This window comes from Brachyhypopomus gauderio, chromosome 3 (assembly GCF_052324685.1).
Source record: "Brachyhypopomus gauderio isolate BG-103 chromosome 3, BGAUD_0.2, whole genome shotgun sequence".
Taxonomy (NCBI): Eukaryota; Metazoa; Chordata; class Actinopteri; order Gymnotiformes; family Hypopomidae; genus Brachyhypopomus; species Brachyhypopomus gauderio.
Window position 1 is genome coordinate 23,648,675 of NC_135213.1, and position 19,750 is coordinate 23,668,424.

At 44.8% G+C, this 19,750-nt stretch overlaps 2 protein-coding genes across 11 annotated transcripts in view; one reads left to right on the top strand and one right to left on the bottom strand.

The window, feature by feature from the left end:
• Window positions 1-176: 176 nt before the first annotated feature.
• ndr2 (nodal-related 2) lies at window positions 177-4,982 on the bottom strand. 3 transcript variants are annotated; one of them, XM_077000545.1, is made up of 4 exons: window positions 4,691-4,982; window positions 3,260-3,469; window positions 1,248-2,116; window positions 177-980 (listed from the first exon to the last, which is right to left on the bottom strand). In XM_077000545.1, exons 2-4 carry the CDS (start codon window positions 3,363-3,365, stop codon window positions 828-830), a joined length of 1,128 nt encoding a protein of 375 aa, XP_076856660.1. In that variant the 5' UTR covers window positions 3,366-3,469; window positions 4,691-4,982; the 3' UTR covers window positions 177-827. The 3 variants fall into 3 exon arrangements, with proteins under 3 accessions (XP_076856660.1, XP_076856659.1, XP_076856658.1); XM_077000544.1 differs by lacking the exon at window positions 4,691-4,982 and adding an exon at window positions 4,151-4,279; XM_077000543.1 differs by lacking the exon at window positions 4,691-4,982 and having other exon boundaries at window positions 3,260-4,076.
• Window positions 4,312-19,750, top strand: part of pald1a (phosphatase domain containing paladin 1a) — a 44,754-nt gene continuing 29,315 nt past the window's right edge. The window contains exons 1-2 of one of the 8 annotated variants that reach the window (XM_077000534.1): window positions 4,312-4,465; window positions 19,207-19,389. In XM_077000534.1, the coding sequence (XP_076856649.1) occupies window positions 19,220-19,389 (170 nt within the window). In that variant the 5' untranslated portion in view covers window positions 4,312-4,465; window positions 19,207-19,219. Of the gene's footprint in view, window positions 4,466-4,895; window positions 5,053-12,082; window positions 12,505-13,224; window positions 13,727-17,782; window positions 18,259-19,206; window positions 19,390-19,750 lie in introns of those variants that run through there. The other 7 variants (XM_077000538.1, XM_077000537.1, XM_077000539.1 and 4 more) reach the window with 7 other exon arrangements.

The following is a 19,750-nucleotide window of genomic DNA, read 5'->3' on the forward strand; positions in this document are numbered from 1 at the left end:
CCCATACACCCCCATGCACCTCCCTGCTCCATCTGAATAAAAAAAATCGTTTATAGAAATTTATTTGTTCAAGGAAAAACATTTTACTGATGGTTTCATCTTTTTTTTACTGATGGGTAATAAAAGAATCATAAATAATATTAACATAAATATTTTAACTTTATTTACCTATTATTTACAATAAATATTTACATTACCACACCAGATGGCGTATTTTAAATGTAAACACAGTGCTTGGGAACCCTAAGGGGTCTATAATTAAACATGACACATTCTGTTTGTAGAGGAGCTCAGGTGGAGATGCTTCTCCTTTTCTGAGGATTTTACATGGCTACTAGAGATTAGAGAGCACTGTAATCATTGAAGTGTTTCATCAAGTCAAGCATACATTTTTGCTACATTCTTATATCAGTACTCCTCTCCAATCTTTGGACTGGCCACCACATCACTCTCTCTCGCTCTCTCTGTCTCTCTCTCTCTCTCTCTGTCTGTCTCCTGTTTGCTGGCTCATTTCCATGTACTCCCATCACAGACGACACGTGCACAAACTCTTCAGTCTCTTTGACTAGTCCTTGTTGGGAGTGCATACCAGGCTAATGCGGATACAGCACTGCTTGACAAAGATGTCTGCTTAATTCATTCGGAGTTTCAGCATTTAGTTATAGACTCCTAGTCACCATGCAACTGTTCTGTGTGCCATCCGCAGTGTTCTTGCAGGGGTCTTGGAGAATGCTGATTTGTCAAGCCCTGTACTTTTGAAAACAGGAAGGTCTTTGGTGGAAGATATGTTCAGTCTTGAAGTGTGGGCTGCCACGGTTGCATGAGTGTCACTGGCACCCGCACTCCTCCACCACCATATCCTCATGGTGACTGACTAGCATCTCTCCACTCTCGTAGTAGAGCATGCTGAGGGGACTGGTCCTGATGGGGGCGCAGCAAGGCGACGGGACTCTGCCCGGGTGGTGGTGCTCCAGCAGGCTCTAGAACAGGAGACATCACACACTTTAGCACATTTTTAGACTCTAGAACATAAGACATCATTCACTTTGACATATATTGCACTTTAAAGTGTAAACATTGCTTTTAATACACTTTCAGTTCAGTCTAAATGCTATTTATTTAAAAAACTTAATCAGCTAAGCAAGCATATCTATATATATATATATATATATATATATCTATATATATATATATATATATATATATATATATATATATATATATATATGTGTGTGAGCAGTACTAACCTGCATGTATGCATGATTTGTGGGGTGAAACTCCTCCCCTAGAGGAGCGGGACAGGTGCCCTCACAGCGGTAGGCATTGTACTTCTTAGGAAATATGATCCAGGATCCCCATCCTATCTGGGTGAAGTCCACATGCATATCCACCCTCCTGCAGAGGTTTGTCTTCTCGTTCTTGGACTGCAGGGCCTCTGGGAGTTTCCCAGGTTGGCTTGTGCGTCCCTGCCGGCTGCGTCTCTGCCTCTTCACCCTCCACAGCACTTTGCTGTCTGGAGGCAGCAGAAACTTGGAGCGCTCGGCTGTGTGCAGAAGACTGGCCCTGTGCTGAGTACCCTCTTTTGAACTTGTGTGGGAGAAAACGACCAACAGGGCTCGGTGGGCCCGACTCTGATTAACTCTCATGCTTTCGGGATGCCTATGTGTGCTCGCAAGGGGCCCGTTTGTGCTGTCAGGGTGGTTATGTGTGCCATCAGGGTGCCCACGTGTGCCATCAGGGTGCCCGCGCGTGCCGTTGGAATTCGCGTGAGCAGGCAAATGCAGCTGACTGTGCTTCTTTGGAAACCTTGCCTTCCCTTGTGTGTGTACCTGTGCCAACCAGCTTAACAGGAACGAGGTGATGTTATACACCCTCCAGTGATTGGATGAGCTCACCATAGAGGATTGTGGGAGAATACCCATGGACTGGTCCTGTAGGCAGACGCTGTGCCGGAGACACGGTTCTACCTGCTGATGCCTAATCTCTACAGTGCTGTTGGCACGACCGCTTACTGGAGGAACACGGATCCTCAGTTCAGCAGCTTGAATGTGAGGGTCTAACAGCAAGGATGAGAGGTCAAAGTTTGTGACCCAGCGTCTGTCTTGATAGGTCAAACCTAGAGAACAACAAAACAGAACTTATTGAGCAAACTGACCAAATACATTAAGGTACAAAAACAGATACAAATTAAATAAGTTACATGAAAATTGTAAGAATAACGCAACAAAAAAATTTACATTTCTGTTGAGCTGCATGAGTGGATGATGTTCACCTGAAATACTGACGTCTAATGACGTTTATTAACACCCACGATTTTCAAACTGCAAATGAGTCGGATTATATTATTAAGCATATTATGCTAGGCCAGATCTTGTAACGTGCACTTAGTTTCAGTATGTTGTCTGCAGTTCTAAAGAAAGCTGATTAGATACTGATGATTAAGGGCGTGGGTTGCCTCCTCAGCACATTAGATTAGATTCCAATTTTGTTTTTGATTAACAGGCAGCAACTACCAAAAGTATAGGCACCGGTCTAAATATGTCGGCTGGTTTGATAATAAACTGATCTTTTCTGTTTGCCAAGGCTCTTCGTAATCCTCTCAAAACAAACACCGGATCGAAACCAATCATTTAACACATCCGTTGATGCTTGCTTGCCTTCCGCATATCCTCTTCAAACAAACAGGCTTCAACTTTCTCACCTAGCGGCGATGTTAAATCACCCCCGCGCGGGGAGCACCGCAGCCGTTATGTTCAGACCCGCCTAGCAAAGACACGGACAGCTAATCTAATCAGGGTATGGGTGTGAAAAGAAGTGACCCGAGATGTTGATTTGAGTTAACAAATGATTTGTATAGGGATGTCTGGCAAGTTGTCCAATCCACATCACTATGTTCAGAAGAACAGGGCCGATTCTTTGCACTACAGACTGAAAGCACGCGCTCCCGGGGCCCACTGATCCGTCTCCACGCGTATTCGCGCACTACTCAAATGTTGATTGGCCGCATCTGTGGGCGTCTGGCGCGGAGATTTGACAGCCAGGTACCACTGCGCCGCAAAACAATAGCCGATGCACATCACAGATTTTCGCATTTTACCGCAATATTGAGAGGCTATTTGGATATCGTACGTGATATTTAAAAATATATAAATAGACTTAAAAGTGAATACTTAATTCTGTCAATCTGGTTGTAGTTTTGTGTGAAAGAAAACATTTGTAATGTAATTTGTAAAAGTTAAAAAATTGAAAATGCTCTTACTCTTGGACATAACGCTCTTCACGGTATCAGCGTGATTTGTTCGCTCTTGATCGGTATAATCCATTGATCGAGATTGATTGGTCTTGAAATTCCGATACAGTCGCATTATATACGTCGGCAAGTGATGGCGTGGCGTACGTTCTGCTGCGAGCACCTGATGTGTCGTATTCCTGGGTCCGTAAATGTGTCTGTGAATCCCACATACTCCGACTAATAAGAGTTGGAAAGAAAGCGCTTGTAAAGCTCCGACAGTGTTCATCGTTGGTCAGCTTGCAATGACAGGTTGTCCCCCCACGACATCAGCTTGCCTTTTATACCCCTTGCTCCACACCCTGCAGATCTAAGACGTGGCGGAGCAGAAAGCATTAAAGGAACCACAGTGCCTCTTCAAGGGCTGACATGACAGCTCATCAGCTATTGAACTGTAAATTAGGCGCTGGTACGCATATTTTACAATGAACACTTAGAACTCCTGGACCACTTAGAACACTCATTTGCTCCGTGTTACACGCCTCCTCGATTTCTGTGGTTCTTTGAAGACTTAAATGGTCATAAACTGAATATACTGTCATTGCAGATTCATTGAAAAAATACCAGTAACATACTACAAGTTGCCGTGGCTCTTTGGTCTTACGTCCCTGTAAACGATACTGATACTATTAGCTCTTGGTTCGTTTCGTTTTATAGTTAGTTTGCTGTAGGGTGACATTTCAGTTTGTCCATGTTTAAAACGTGTCAAACACAATGCCCCCTTTATAAAATCTGTTCAAGCCAGATAAAACGTGGGCTATATTTATTATTATTTTCTTTGTTTTTTACTGCCAACCAAACCTACATAAAACCACATTTGCATATATATAGCAACGATTTAGTATAGGCTATGAATTCTACCAGCTGTCCAGTTGGCCTACACAGAGGAGTCGCGCGGTTCCAAGTACCAAGCACAGAGTGAGTCCACGGGACTCGCGCCTTCGAGCCTGACTGCGCGCATGCGCAGAACACCATCTTGTAACCACAACGCTTGCCACTTTCAGAGTAAAAATCCAGACTTTATCGTTGTGACGTAGAGCCGCCCGTGAAAAAACAGAACCAGACACTTTAAACGACGGACACGAGTCCGAAGAAATAGTTAGTGAACCGCTTTCATAGATAATAAAACATTTTGCTATTTAGTGTTCGAACCGAGGACCTGTTTTTGGGGCAATGGTGAGTAACGAAGTTTTACTGTCATTTCCTTCTCCCGTGCACGACTGTGGAGAAAAATCTCTCGAAATCTGAGAAATGTTTTTTTTTGCAAATACTGATGCGCGTGTTTGATGAAGCCTGGTCCACTCGACACCAGCACACGCCGCCGGTCATACCGCTTATTTGTGCATGTTTGAAGACATTTTCAGCCTGCCATGTCTGGCGTGTTGTGAATTAATCGCATACCCTCACAGCAGCCAAAGCAAGATACGCTTCACTTTATAACCCGCCTGCTGGCTCCACGCATGCAGCTCTGGGGTGGTTTGTGGTGGATGTCGCCCAGCGGCCGTACACATCGCCGTACGTGTTTTATCTCGTATCATCGATTTGGAGCAGGGCGGAGGGGGTCTGTTTAGCCTTTTACAACCTGGTTTAGCAGTACAGGAACTCACTCACGCTCGGCTACTAAACATGACCGTTATCACGCTACTTAGACATTTAAGAACTTTTTCACACCTTCCTTGGCGTTGAACACGTATTTTCATTAGAAGTTGGGACATCAAGGGCGCGCGTCTATACACCCGATTGTAATGACAAACAAGCCTATTGTGAGTATCCAGCATCGATGCCTTATTAGTTGGGTAACTTTATGCTAATTAATGGCAGGAATAAAGGGGCCCCTTTGATTAAGTGTAAGAGTGTAGACAACAGACGTGCTTTCATGTTCGTGGCGCTCAAGGCGACAATAATTCGGTGACCCAACGTGGCATGAAACTGGGACGTAAACTCAGCCAGTCCAAACGCGTTCTGGCAGTTTGGGACGGCGAAACTGCCGTTTCGAAATCCTATCAAACCATAAAATAGCTTATGGTGGTTTTAAGCGCTGGTGTTTTAGGTCCCTGGGTATCGAGAGTTACGTTTATGAAGATTAATGATGACGAGGGCGTATCGAAACCGTCCTGCCTGTCCAGAACCTCCGAGTTCGGGAGCGAGAGGGGGTCTCCTCTGCTCAGGCGCTTAAAGTAATTGAATGGCTTTGTTTGACAGACGCATTGGTTATCCACGAATAATCCCTCTGTTTTAATCTGTGAACATTAGATTAGAGAAGTTTGCCCCAAGGATTAAGATTTGGTGTTCAACTTGGTGGTTGCCGTGTGGAAGCGGTTAAATCATAAGAACTCATCACAGAGTGTTTGAGGTGTTAACCGCATGTGGCGAAACCCTAACGTCAACGTAATTTATACGACATAGATGATAAAAGTGTAGTTTTAGGTTTATATGATTTAGATAGTAGTATGTAGTATTACGTTTATTTAATATAATATAATTCACAGGTGAAAGCTCCAGATTTATTATACTAGGTCTTACAAATGAATAAATGTGGTTACTGCGGATGTTTTAGGCTAAATGTTGGTAAACTGAATATAAATGTGTTTGTTAATTAAATGTAAACGTTGTGTACAAAACGATGTTTGAGAGACTGAATTAGTGCTTTGACAGATGTGTACAGTTTTTCAGTACATGTACACCCATATTATTCTGAAAGCGACCGTGTTGTCCCCCATACCTGACATATCTGATTCTTATGGGCTTGGTCGTAGTCCACAGATGTGTTGGGGCTGGCTAACACCCAGATTATGGAGTCATTCAAAATACATGAACAGGGTGACAAAACCACTTAGTGTTGGTGTTTAATGTGAGTTTAAACATTGTTGCTTACACTGACTATGTAATTCAAGGCCAAGACCATTGCTCATTGGTGTATTTCTAAAAGGCATTACAGATGTGTGTGTGTGTGTGTGTGTGTGTGTGGTGGCTGCAGGTTAGCTTCACTATGTTCTGAAAACAAAACTGCAGACAGTCCGATTTTCAGTTTTGAATATTGTTGTGCTGTTCTTTCTCAAGGCTGGGTGTGTGTCGGAGCCGTGCTGAGCTGAAGGACAGCGTGTTATCCGTCTTCTGCCATTAGGTGGCATATTTCTAAGTTTCTACTTGATTGTGTAAGGTGGTAGACACTGTAACCACGGTGAAGTAAAGGTCTTGTGGCTGTACGGAGATGCTTTGCAGTGCTAAGTCCATCCATCACATGCTGCAGGTCTGTAAACACATGTCGGCTTTGTAGAGGTGAATCAGGTCAGTGGAAAAGGATGTTTAAAAAAAAAAGAACCTCATCCATCTGCAAGATGTAGAGCAGAACAGCACACAGGAAACAGGCAGGGAACCGCTATCCACTTTGTGTGTGTGTGAGCGCGCGCATATAGGACGTAGCTGCAGTATAATGTAGACATGCTTAATATCTGTACACACAGACACTCATACTTTAAAGGTGGTGCTTATGCATTGTGAGTGTGTGTGTGTGTGTGTGTGTGTGCGTGTGCGTGCATGCAAACATACACACCTTCACTGGCACCCTACATAGTTACCCACAGACTGACACATACACATGCACTCTCACCTGCAGGCTTTCAGGATTTCCGTTGATGCCATGCGTGCATGTGTGTGTGTTACAGTGCTGTTGCAGCCTCCTTGCGGTCCAAACCTGGGCAGCCAATCACTTCTCATCTACAGTCTCTGTTCTTCAGCTCTGGACACCTGGTGCAAATGCTTATTACACATAAAATCATACTTAGCTCTGCTGTAGCAACCTGAGCTTTGAGCTCTGTTCTGTCTTGGCTAAACACGCTTCTTTTGTCCTGAAGTGCACATCCTTGTGATTCATGGCTGAGCTGGACCATCCCAGGACCATGAGGATATATATATATGTGTGTGTGTGTGTGTGTGTGTGTGTGGGGCTGTGTCTTCTTCACCATAGCTTCTGTGGTTTTGAGTTGTGCTGATGTTTAGTGATTGTTGATGCAGTTACATCTCCATTCGAGTGATATCTGTATTGTATTTGGAGGTAGTTCTGAGTATTCATTCATTTATTCATTTCATGGTTATTCATTCTCCCTGTGATTGCTATTTCATGTATATAATTTATGTATCAGTTGTATGTGTGTATGTATGCATTTATGAAACATGTGAGAATTTATATTGAGACAGTCTTAAGAAGTGTGTATCAGTGTTTGGTGATTGTTTTTGAGCTGTGAGTGTGTCCAATGCAGCAATGTAGTGTGTGTGGGTGTGTGTAAAATGCTGCAATGGTTTTCTTCAAAGCCACTGGCGTGCTGAAGAAAGGAAGGAACAGGTGTGGCTCTTTAGTAAACAGCCGTTAGAGTGCTGAACTGGACTGATTTGCCCAACACGTGCACACACACCACACACACACACCACAGACTCGCAGAAACAGCACACAGATACAAATATAAATACATACACACACCTAAACACAACCACCACATACAGTTCTGCATGAAAGTAAATGTAAATGAAAGTTTGTGAACCACCCAAACATGGAGGACACAGAAAAAATATATATATCATTTTTTCAACAAAAGTAATTTTTCTCTCCAAAAACATCTGCAAAGTATGAAAGTATGTGAACTCTTTTAGTTAGTAGTTTGTGGCACCTTTTGCAGCCATTACTTCAACCAAATGTCTTCTGTAACCACAAACGAGTGTCTCACATCTGCTTTTTGGGATTTTTGCCCACTCCTCCTTGCAGAACTCTAAGTTGAGAGAGGTTTGAGGGACATCAGGCATGTACTGCCTGCTTCAGATCTTGCCACAACATTTCTATGGGATTGAGGTCCAGACTTTGACTTGACCAATCCAGAGAACAAATCTTCTTTCTCTTAAGCCATTGGGTCTTTGGCTGAATCCAAAATGGCGTACTTAAGCAGTACACACTAGATTTCAATGCAGTACGTTCTGCTCAACTGTTAAATCAGTGTGTACTTTCAGTACAGTGGGGCAGTCATGGTCCTTTGGTAGGGAACTGGTCTTGTGACCAGAGGGTCGTGGCTTCAATTCCCAGGCTTGAGGCCATGACTGAGGTGCCCTTGAGCAAGGCACCTAACCCCAACTGCTCCTCGGGCTAGGGCTAGGGCTGCCCACCGCTCTGGGCATGTGTGTTCCACAGCCACCTAGTAATCGTGTGTGTGTGTGTGTGTGTGTGTGTGTGTGTGTGTGTGTGTGTGTGTGTGTGTGTCCGTGTTCTAATTGCACAGATGGGTAAATGCAGAGGACAAATCTCGATTGCGGTGAAAAATCACAATTGACAAATATGGCTCATTTCATTTCAGTAGATGACTGGGCAGTTTGCCTACAACCTCAGACATACTACGTCCACCGTTGTACCTATTTCATGATATGGCATATGTCACACTACCTATTCATTAAAAGTGCCATTCCATATTTTTCTGTTTTATACTTGTCTCGTTTGATCATGGCTTTAGAATCAGCATCAAGACAGCATCGATGAGTAGCAGAGTTACAATAACCATTAACCTCAATTTAGCCTTAATAATCCCAAAGCTAGATATATTTGTTTTCAAGGGTTACGGCATAATTTGGCATTTCACTAGCGTTACTAACAAGGTGAGGTGAATCCACCAACTTTGTTACATCAGCATGACAATTCGACCTACAAACCGCTTCAAAACCAAATAATGTCATTCAAGTTGGTCAACACGGTGGCTTGGTGGTTAGCACGTTTGCTTCTTGGGTTCAAGTCCCTATCTGAGTGGAGTTTCCATGTTCTCCACATGTCTGTGTGGGTTTCCTGCGGGATCTCCGGTTTCCTCCCACAAACATGGAGGTTAGGTAAATTGCCAGTCCCTGACAAATTCTCTCTGAGTGTGTGTCTGTGTCTCTCTGTTCAATAAAAGCAATTGTCTGAGTGTTTTTGCATGAATGTGTGTGTGCTTGTATGCCCAGTGGTGGATGGTGCTCTGTCACTAGGGTCTGTCCTCTCTCCCCTTCTGTACCCCATTCAGTCCCCCAGGGGGCTGTTGATCCCGGTAGAGAGTACGCTGTGCGCAATTGGCTGCTGCGTCTTGCCAGTGTGTGATTGGTCGTGTAAGAATTGTACCCGTGTTAAAATTGTAAAGCGACCTAGGGTATCTTGAAAGGTGCTATATAAATTGAACATTCATTCATTCAAGCCTTTAAATCACAGGAAGCAAAAGTGTTTCAGGTATCACAATCATAGTTTTAAATTTTATTTTGTGGTGGTACAGAGTGTCCACGGGGTCTTAAAGTATTAAAAGTTGATGTATCAATTTATTATGCTCATTTATTGCGAAATAATGAACATACCACACATGCAGCTACAGATGCTCCATTTATACATAAACGTCACATAAGCTCCGTCACAGCATTAATGAGCTAATGTATACCAATCTAGACATAAAGAAAAACTCAGAGTTGATGCAAACTGAAGTAATTGGAAAGCAAAACAAACATATTGAGGCACATGTCATGAGTACCATGTTTATTGTTATTTATTATTCATCATTTTGTTTAACCAAGATGTCCTATGTAATAAATAGCTGAGAATTACTTGTTTCTTTGTAGTCAGTGTGTATTTTATTTAAAATAATTAACAGCCTTGAGCCAGTGTGGCTTTGGACAGAGATAATGCCGTGCTGTTTGCTGTGATGGATAATTAAAATCTAGCTCTTATTTATATTGTCGATTTATGTTTTCTATGCATAATCTGTAGCGTCTTTATGCACGGATTAAACAAGTGGAGTCTGAATTGTGCACAACACCGGCTGAAAGCTAAAACTGTCGCACATGAAATGCTACAGGAACCATTCAGAAACTGATCAGTTCAATGTACAGTGAGTCCCCGCTTAGCGACAGGATTTGAGACTGAAAAGTCCATCGTAAAGCAGTTTTCATCATTAAGCGTGACCCTAGATTTAGATACGCTTTGATTGTAAATACAGTATAGAAAAAACTAACAATGTTCTTGTGCGTGTGTACAGCGTGAGAAAGAGCGATTGTGTTGCCGAGATGGGCTGCAGCGGAGGCTGCGCTGCCTCAGCTTATCGTATACAACACTCCACTGTGCTGCCATTGCTCCTTTTATAAAAAGTCGGTGGTAACTCCGGTCCGTCGTTAACCAGACCCGTTGTTAAGCGGGGACTCACTGTATTCAGTTCAGTAAATATATGTGGCTTATAGCCCGGTGCGGCTTATACAACATTTTCCATAAAAAAAAAAAAACTTGGTAGGTGCGGCTTATATTGAGGTGCGCTCTATAGTCCAGAAAATACCGTAAATGGAATCGATTAACATAAACCTGACATTTCATTTACAAAAACTGATGGTGATAAAATGAGAGAACCATGGAAAAACAGAAAAATCTAAATTTACTCAATGGAGTTCACAGACTTTCAAGCAGCACTGTACATGCTATACATACCACACCTCTTATACACTTATACACACACACTCATTCTCTTACACACCCTGTTGTACACATATACAAAAACAGGCCCCACATGTACATACAACACACACATTTATACATGTACATGCACACAAATACTTGTACAGATATGGACGAACCTATGCTTCATGGAATACATGTTTAAAATACACACACACTTTAGGAAATACACAATAAGAAAATCTGTGTTGCAATTTTTAAAATATGGAACCCTGTTTTGCTTAGCAATTAGTATGATTTCGATTGTATATTTGTGTCTTTTATAGGATTGCAGGAGAAGAATGTACAAGATTCAAAAATGAAAGTCCGAGTTTATCACGTAGGCATCAGGAGTGGCGTCTGTGTTTGTGGGAGGGGACGTGCAGGCTGGCCAGTGTTAGTGCTGATTGAGCTGAGATGGAGATACAGCAGACATTTCCTGATCTCTGGGCCACAACATGTACGGTAGCCAGTGGTTCATGTCTGTACTCTTCTGTCCCTCCCATGCTCCCTCGTCCTGACTGGATGGGTGAGAATTAGCAGCCGCTTGCTGTTTAAATGTCCTCTCAAAAGGCTCCACAGGGAGACTGGTGTCTAGAGTGATCCTACTGTCCTCTTGTCTGGTATTGCTGTGGTAAATAACACAATCTTGTTATCAGTGTGTGTGAGTGTGTGAATTCCGTTCTGTCATTGCAGATACAATATTGTGTGCTGTGTCCACGTAACCCTACTCGAGCAGGGCTTTATAATGATGAGGTAGTGGTGAGGGGTGGGTTGGTATAGGGATGTGTGAGGGTAGGTGGAGGTGACTGGTGGATTGGTATAGGGATGTGTGAGGGTAGGTGGAGGTGACTGGTGGGTTGGTATAGGGATGTGTGAGGGTAGGTGGAGGTGACTGGTGGATTGGTGTAGGGATGTGTGAGGGTAGGTGGAGTGAGGGGTTGGTTGGTGTAGGGATGTGTAGGGAGGTGGTGGTGAAGGGTGGATTGGTGTAGGGGTGTGAGACTGAATAAGTGTTGGGTGGAGTTTTTGGAGGGATATGAAGTAACTGTATCTGTCACCAGCTTATAACTCTGCAACTGTATGGAGGAAGTGTGTGTGTATGAAGGAGACTGAGTGGAGGAAGTGTGTGTGTGTGTGTGTGTGTGTGTGTGTGTGTGTGTGTGTGTGTGTGTGTGTGTGAGACGCTCCTCCTTGAGCTCTTTTTGTGCATTGGGCTGTTGGTAAGACTAAGAGTCCGCCTCCACATCCTCTCAAAACATCCCCCACCACACACACACACACACAATCTAGATTTTACCATGTTTCCTTGCCTGAGAAGCTTGACTGCATGTATCTGTGTGATTTCTATTTGTACTTTGTTAATGACTGAGTGTGGATTCTGTCTCTAAGCAGGTGGTAAATCAGACTGCCACTGCATGAATCTTCGCACGCACACACTCACTCATACACAGCATGTTGCCTCCGCTTCGGAGGAAGACACACACACACACGTGCGCCCGATGGCTGGGTGAAGAGGAACACGCGCACACACACGATGGCTGAGTGAGGAGGAACACACACACACGTGATGGCTGGGTGAGGAGGAACACACACACACACGATGGCTGAGTGAGGAGGAACACACACACACGTGATGGCTGGGTGAGGAGGAACACACACACATACGATGGCTGAGTGAGGAGGAAGCAGGTTTGCTCCACGTTTCTCTGCTGGAGGCTCGTCTGGTGAGCTGAGATAGGTACTGGGGGTGGGGGTGGTGGTAGTTGGGGGTTGGATGAGGTGTTGATGAGGTTATTCATATTTGGATGCTCCTAATGGTAGCCATGCTTGCTCTACACTGACTGAATGGATGATTGAATTGTGGGACTCTTTTGTTGTGTTACTGTGTTGATTAAAATGCAGTTTTGCTGGCTTTATAGGATAATATCCTGTAACTGTAGATCAGGTCAGCAAAACCAAGGACAAGAAACGTCTGGACTATTGAGCCATTAAGAATGGCTGTGTGAGTGTGCATGTCCATGAGAGTGTGTGTGTGTGTGTGTGTAATTTCAGGACAGGCATCGCAGCTGTGATTCATTTTACACTGAGTTCAAATGAAATGTTAGGGTTAGGGTTCGGAACAGTCTCTTGTGTAATTTAGTACTATTCTTGAACCTTAAGCACCAGTCCTGCAGTCCTCACTAACCAGGCTCACTCGCCAGGCTGGGGTGACATCCTGGTCTCCTGCATGTTTCTCCCAGTGCTGTCTGTCTGGTTGTGGGCTGCCTGGGGCTCACGGCCGACTGCTAAAGCGCTGCGTGGTTTGCATGGTTTAAGACTTTGAATATAGTGTTAAAAAACTGTGAAGAGCAGGCTGGGTAGAAGTGGCATTACAGTGCTTGCCGATGTGTTTGATAAGTGACCAAATCTGTTAGTCACAGTGTTGTCGTGTATGTGAGACTGAGCTGTGAATGTTCCTGTCGTAGTGAGGGAAGGCTGGCAGCCTGAGCCCACTGCATCTACAGTCACACTTCCTCTCCAGTGGCACCAGAGAAGCTCTTGAACAAATCTACATTGCCGACATCAGCACAGAAATGTTTTTTAATTTGGGGTTTGAACGGCCAACGTGGCATTTAAAAGCCTGAGCATAAGCAAAGCTGAGTCCGCTCGCCCGTCTCTCTCTCTCTCTCTCTCTCGGTCTCTCCGTCTCTGGCTGTGTGTTCCAGACAGCAAGTCTCATCCTACTGTGTGTGTGTGTGTGTGTGTGTGTGTGTGTGTGTGGAGCTCGCTGTACTGAACCATATGGAGTGAAACTAGCCAGCAGCTCTGTGTGGTGCAACGCAGGAAGTGCAGAGAGGAAGCAGTTTGTTCCGAGGTCCGTGGTTCTCCGGTGGAGAGGAGAGAGGGAAGAGGAGGCAGAGGTCAAACAGAGAGAGTGTGATATGGGGGAGAGAGAGATGAGCAGAGGGTGGACAGAAAAGGTAGGCCCCCCTCTCAAACAGGACCCCCTTGGAAAGCCATTACACAGGAAAAGAAACCATGCTGATGGATTTAAGTTTTTTTTTTTTACTGTAATTCCTCTAGGTATTTGCTGTTGACAAAATATAGATAATGAAATTGATTTGCATCTGTTTTGAATATTGAAGTAGTCATTGTTTTGAGTATTTAAGTAACGTGTGTGTGTGTTTGCGTGACAACTGTTATGTAAGAGGTAGTTTTGGTGGTGTAAGAGGTAGTTTTGAACAGGAGCCTTGGGCTGCCCTGATCTCAGGCAGATTTAGACAACAGCATGACTGGAAGATGTACACAGAGATGGTGAGGTCACTTCCCTCCTGTGTTCAGAGATGGTGAAGTCACTTCCTTCATGCGCTCGTCCATTGGCCAATAACTGATGCAAGAAGCATGTTTTTTGACCTTTGACCTTGTTTAGGTTGGGGGGGGGAAAGCCAACACAAAGCTGGTGTTTCAAAACCTTCCTTGGATTTTACCCCACCCACTTCCTGTCACCTCGTGTGGTCACTTCCTGTGGAGGTATGTAGGTTTCTGTGCTGGAGTTGAGAACAGTCAAAGCCTACATCATGATTCGAATACATTGAAAGAGTAAAGCAGTGTGATCCGCTAAGGATGCAGATTGAGTGTGTGCCTGTGGTCAGGTGGAGTGTGCGCGCCTGTGGTCAGGTGGAGAGTGTGTGCCTGTGGTCAGGTGGAGTGTGCGCGCCTGTGGTCAGGTGGAGTGTGCGCGCCTGTGGTCAGGTGGAGAGTGTGCGCGCCTGTGGTCAGGTGGAGAGTGTGCGCGCCTGTGGTCAGGTGGAGAGTGTGCGCGCCTGTGGTCAGGTGGAGAGTGCGCGCCTGTGGTCAGGTGGAGTGTGTGCGCCTGTGGTCAGGTGGAGTGTGTGCGCCTGTGGTCAGGTGGAGTGTGTGTGTGTGTGTGTGTGTGTGTGTGCGCGCGCGTTTTAGGTGGAGTGTGTGATCAGGTGGAGTGTGTGTAAGTCTCTCTGGGTGTTTCCTCATCTCTGCTTCTCACTTCTAACAATGGGAGGACCAGTCTACCCTGCACCTCCACCCTCACCGGCATACTCACCGCCCTCCACCCTTACGCTTCCCGGCAGTTGGGGTTTGGGACACCAGGCTTGCTCTTCCACAGCTGTTTGACCTCACATGCTATTTAAACTGTTTTGATTTTTTAAGGTTAGTGTGCCTGAAGGCTGAAGGAAACACTTCACACTTCATGCAGTAACACTTGTACTCTGCGCCCCAACCGTATACCCACTGCTGTGTCTGTCACCATGGTGAATGCCGCCTCTGCCCTGTGACCGTTTCCTAAGGACGGAATGGCATTGGCATCCTTCCTTGTGGCATGTGCAGGTGCATCCTTCCTCTCTGCACATGTGTCTCTCTGTACGTAGACCCAGGTTTACACACCAGCAGAGTTCCATTCTACCTGGGGGGGAATTTAGTGTGTCTGACCTGCTGTTTCCTCTTGTGCTGCTTCCTCTTGTCAGACGCTGCGTCTGGTAGGAGTCAGAGGTCCCGTCACTGCAGGTCACCGTGTGAGAGTGAGGGAGGAAACTCTCAGACTCTCGGACACAGCCGTCTTGTGTTTTGGAAAGCACAAAACCCTCTCTACACATGCCAAGGGGTTTTCATTTTTATCCAACAATTACATAAAATCAGCCCAGTGTGCGTTTCTCCAGGTGGACAGGCTTTTTTCTGATTGGTCCGGGTTCCTTGCTGTGATGTCTGTCCCAGCTGCTCTTGTTCCGATTCAGCTCAGCAGAGGGAGCTCTTCATTTTTTAACCTTTGTTTCAGTTCTCTTCCATGAGTGCTGTTAGATTCCTGCTCTTTAGCACATGAATACATTTCCCACGTTGAGAGTCAGTTGGGTCTTTCTCATCACTTTATAGTCTGTGTGAAGCTCCTCATGTCTCCAGCGTTCGGACCTCCTCCGTGTCTGAACATCTCTGGGATGAGCTTGTGTTCTGTTATCTGCAGTGTCTCTCTTCCTGTGTCTCTCTTACTGCTCAACGGTGTTGGACCGGCAGAATGCTGACACTGCTCTACGGCGCCTGAGGAGACCAGCTCCACCTTTGTTAACATCTAAGGCATTCTGTACTGTAAGGTGCAAATTGTGGCCAGAATCTAGACATCCACTCCCCAGGGACGGTTTCCCCAGAGCCTCATGTAGATGCTCCTCAGTGTGAGCTGTGTGCAGACCAGTGCAGCATGTATGCAGAGCTCCCTCCCTCTGTTAGGAGCTGGAGCTGCCACTCTGATCATCAAGATGTGCAAGTTGTGTAAGTAAAATGCAGAACTGCATCAGTGTGGAGTACATGAAGCAGTTTCTGACGGGCATCTCGTACTTTCTAAGATTTCTCAATCTAAATTTACTTGACACTTCTCTGGCGTTTGGTCCAGGCTGTCTTATCCAGAGAGAGTTGTTACTGGAACCTGGTGGTAGTATTTTTATATCAGTAGTGTTTTTACTGGATGCACGTGAACAAACTAAAAAGTCAGAAGTGAGAAGAAGCAGGTGAGGTGATAATGGTCACCTGTTAAAATGACCCCCATGTGAACTGCGTGTCACTCTGTGTGAGTCAGTTCAGCATGCTTAATTTGATTTGACTTGACACCCCGACAGCAAATTGTAGTATTGAAAAAAGAATTGGACCTATGATGCATCATGCAATTCAAGCTGTTCTAGATCAGTATGTAGAGCTGGTATTGATCTGTGTGTGTGTGTGTGTGTGTGTGTGTGTGTGTGTGTGTGTGTGTCTACAATAGACATCAAACAAGTACACACACAGACACAGTCCCATACAGACATCACACACACACACACAGTCAGTTCTACAAAATGACTACAAAATTAATGAATATAACAAGTATAGCTGAGCAGTTGCTAGGGTAACCATATGACCTCGTTTCCCTGCACGTGTCCTCTTCTCGTCCAGATCTTTAATACGTCCTGGGTTTGGTTCTGCTGCCATGTTGACAATGGCCACACACTCTGTGGCTGTTTTCCTCTGACCATACTCTATAGGTCCCACCAGTCTGACCATGCAACTGTGTGTGCGTGTGTGTGTGTGTGTGTGTGTGTGTGTGTGTGTGTGTGACTGTAGTTGCATTTTGATGTTAGATGCAGAAGAATATATGTATGTGTGTGTGTGTGTGTGTGTGTGTGTGTGCGCAGGAGAGGGAGGTGAAAGGTTACTCAGAAATGTGTGTGTGCGCGTGCGTGCGTGTGTGTGCATAGGGTGCTTCATAGAAGTGTACGGCCATAGAGGATGTATGAATTTCACCTTCGATAGGACCTTTGGTACATCATCTTAACAAGCCCTAAATGTGCCCACACGCAGAGCTGACAGTGATGCTTGTTGTATTGAGAGATCCACTTTGTCTGTACAACACGTGTGAATTTAACATGAATCACACTCACGTCTCCTCTCACTGACACTCCACCACCTACACTCTGATTACATTACATTTTAGACTTATAAATCGAACAAAACATAAACAAATCAGTAGAATTATAGATGCCATTTTTTTGACATTTTACATGTCATTAATTACGGATGTTTTAGATGATGTCACCTGTCCAGGGCTTGTGTGGAAATCTAGATTAGACATTACTCATGCAGACTGTACACCAGTCTTGTTAAAATGTCATTTTTGTATCAAAAAAAGGAAAGCTGATGATTATGTAGCTGGGGTCAGCAGGCCTAATGAAAAGGGCCTTGTGAAATGGTGGATATTGGTAGTGGGCTGTCACTTTGGCCATGTGGCGGGCTGGTGATGCTCGGATTGGCTTCAGCCCCCTGTGACCCCGACTAACGGGATAAAGTGGAAAAGATAATGGATGGATGGATTTACATGTTTTTTTTTTAATAGAATTATTTCTATGGAACAGATAGAGAAGAATAAGACTGACTAAGTAGTACCCAAAGGCAGTTGCTGGTTCTGTACATTACTGGTTACACTGGTCATGTTGTCACCCTAGCAAATTCTCCATTTGTGCTTTTATTCTGTGGCACAAGTGAAGTGGTCGTGTGTAAATACACACATGAATAGTTGAAAGTATGATCAGTGCTGCAGTGTTGTTGCAACTCCCCCTGCTGGAGCTGCGTCCTGATGTGCTCTCGCTCCCTGCAGAGGAGGCTTTGCACATTCTGCACAATATGACACCAGCTTGTATGTTCAAAGTTCATGAGAATGTTTTTGAGTCCTGGTGTCAGACATCAGAGACAATGAGTTTAACATTCTCACAGTGCTTATCGGTGTGAGTGAGCAGAGAGTGATGATGGTCCGATTATATACACACACACACACACACATTCTCACACTCTCTCACACACACACACACACACACACATGCATACACAAACACACACAACACCTTTTCACCTCTGGAACACTGTGGTAGACACAACTCCCCTGCACACCCACCACACCACCAACGCTCCAGTGCTGGAGACGGCGGGCCTGCCCACAACTGGTTTAATCCTGCTGAACACTGTGAGATTTGACATTTTGGCTTATCTGTTTTTGTGATCCTTAGCACACCAATAAAACAGGGAACATTGATCCTATCATTGATCCTATTCTAAATTTTTATTTTCGTCTTTCAGAGAAGCCAAAAGAGAAAATGAAAAACTGCAGGTAGAGGCAGACAGAAAGTCAGACGCTGAGCGCATGAATTTGTGAACGTTAGCAGCGTCGGTGAACTTTAGCGGCGCTCCTTTTTGCAGACGGCTCTCCGTGAGGCTGGTGTAAGACGTGTAGGCTGGCGGAGAGCCTGGAGAAGGGTTTGGATTGTTCTAAATCTGCACTAACACAGTGCTAAGTCAGCGCTAACGCAGCACTGACTCAGCTGAAATAATACCTACGCCACTGCACATCACTGTGTTCATTAGCTAAAGGAAGGAAGACCCTCACCATCTCCCTTGTGGAGTCCGGTTGAGGGCATGTGGCTCACCTGTTGTCTGTAGTCTCATGTGTTCAGCCTTGTGTGTGTGCTATGCTCATGGGCCATTTTTAGCACTATGTACAGTGATCGGTGAGCTGTAGGCTGCTCACCACCGCCGTGTTTAAAAATTCACTGAATCCATCCTGAGTGAGATTAACATCTATTAAAATGTTTAATATCCACTAGAGACGTTTGCCCAGATCTTCAGAGTTTGTATTACTCCACTCATGTTGACATTTGTTCAGTTATTTATTTTAATACATGAGCAGGTTGAAATAAGTAAAATTTTTCATAAGGAATTTAAATGTGTGTGTGATCATGTTGACATATACTGGAGAAGATGGAGAATGAACATTTGTGTTATTGTAAATGTGTTTAATGTACCTGTGGGTGTGTGTATGTTTTTACGTTCAACACCCCCCCCCCCCCACCTCTCTCGTGTGTGTGTGTGTGTGTGTGTGTGTGTGTGTGTGTGTGTGTGTGTGTGTGTGTAACAGCTGCTAGTGGAGTATGGGTACAACTGCCAGTGCTGCACCGCCAACCGCACCTGAGAGTTTCCAAAGTAACGGGATGATGGACAGCAGACAGTCACTAAGCTCCACCTCCTTCCAGGCGGTCAGCATTCACAACAGCAAAGCCAAGTCTATTATCACCAACAAAGTGGCCCCAGTCGTTATTACGTAAGACTTCCTACTAAATCTCTCACAGACACACACACACACACACGCGCACACACACACCCGCACATGCATGGATGGGCTTGCCGGCTCTAATCCCTCCGTTTGTGATGGTCAGGGCAGGAGATAAGACAGACGCTTCTGTTTTGTCCTCTGCCAATGTAACACTGATGTGAGATGTCCCACCCAAACAGACACTATTTGAGGTAATGGAGGATCTGTGTGTTGGTGGAGGGGTGGTGGTGTTTGCTTAAACCACACAGTTTAATGCTCCTAGTTCAGTTTTTGTAGTTATTTAAATACATGACAAATGTGTAACAAACTTAGTAAATGTTGAATTATACATGAATTAGTAAATATTGAA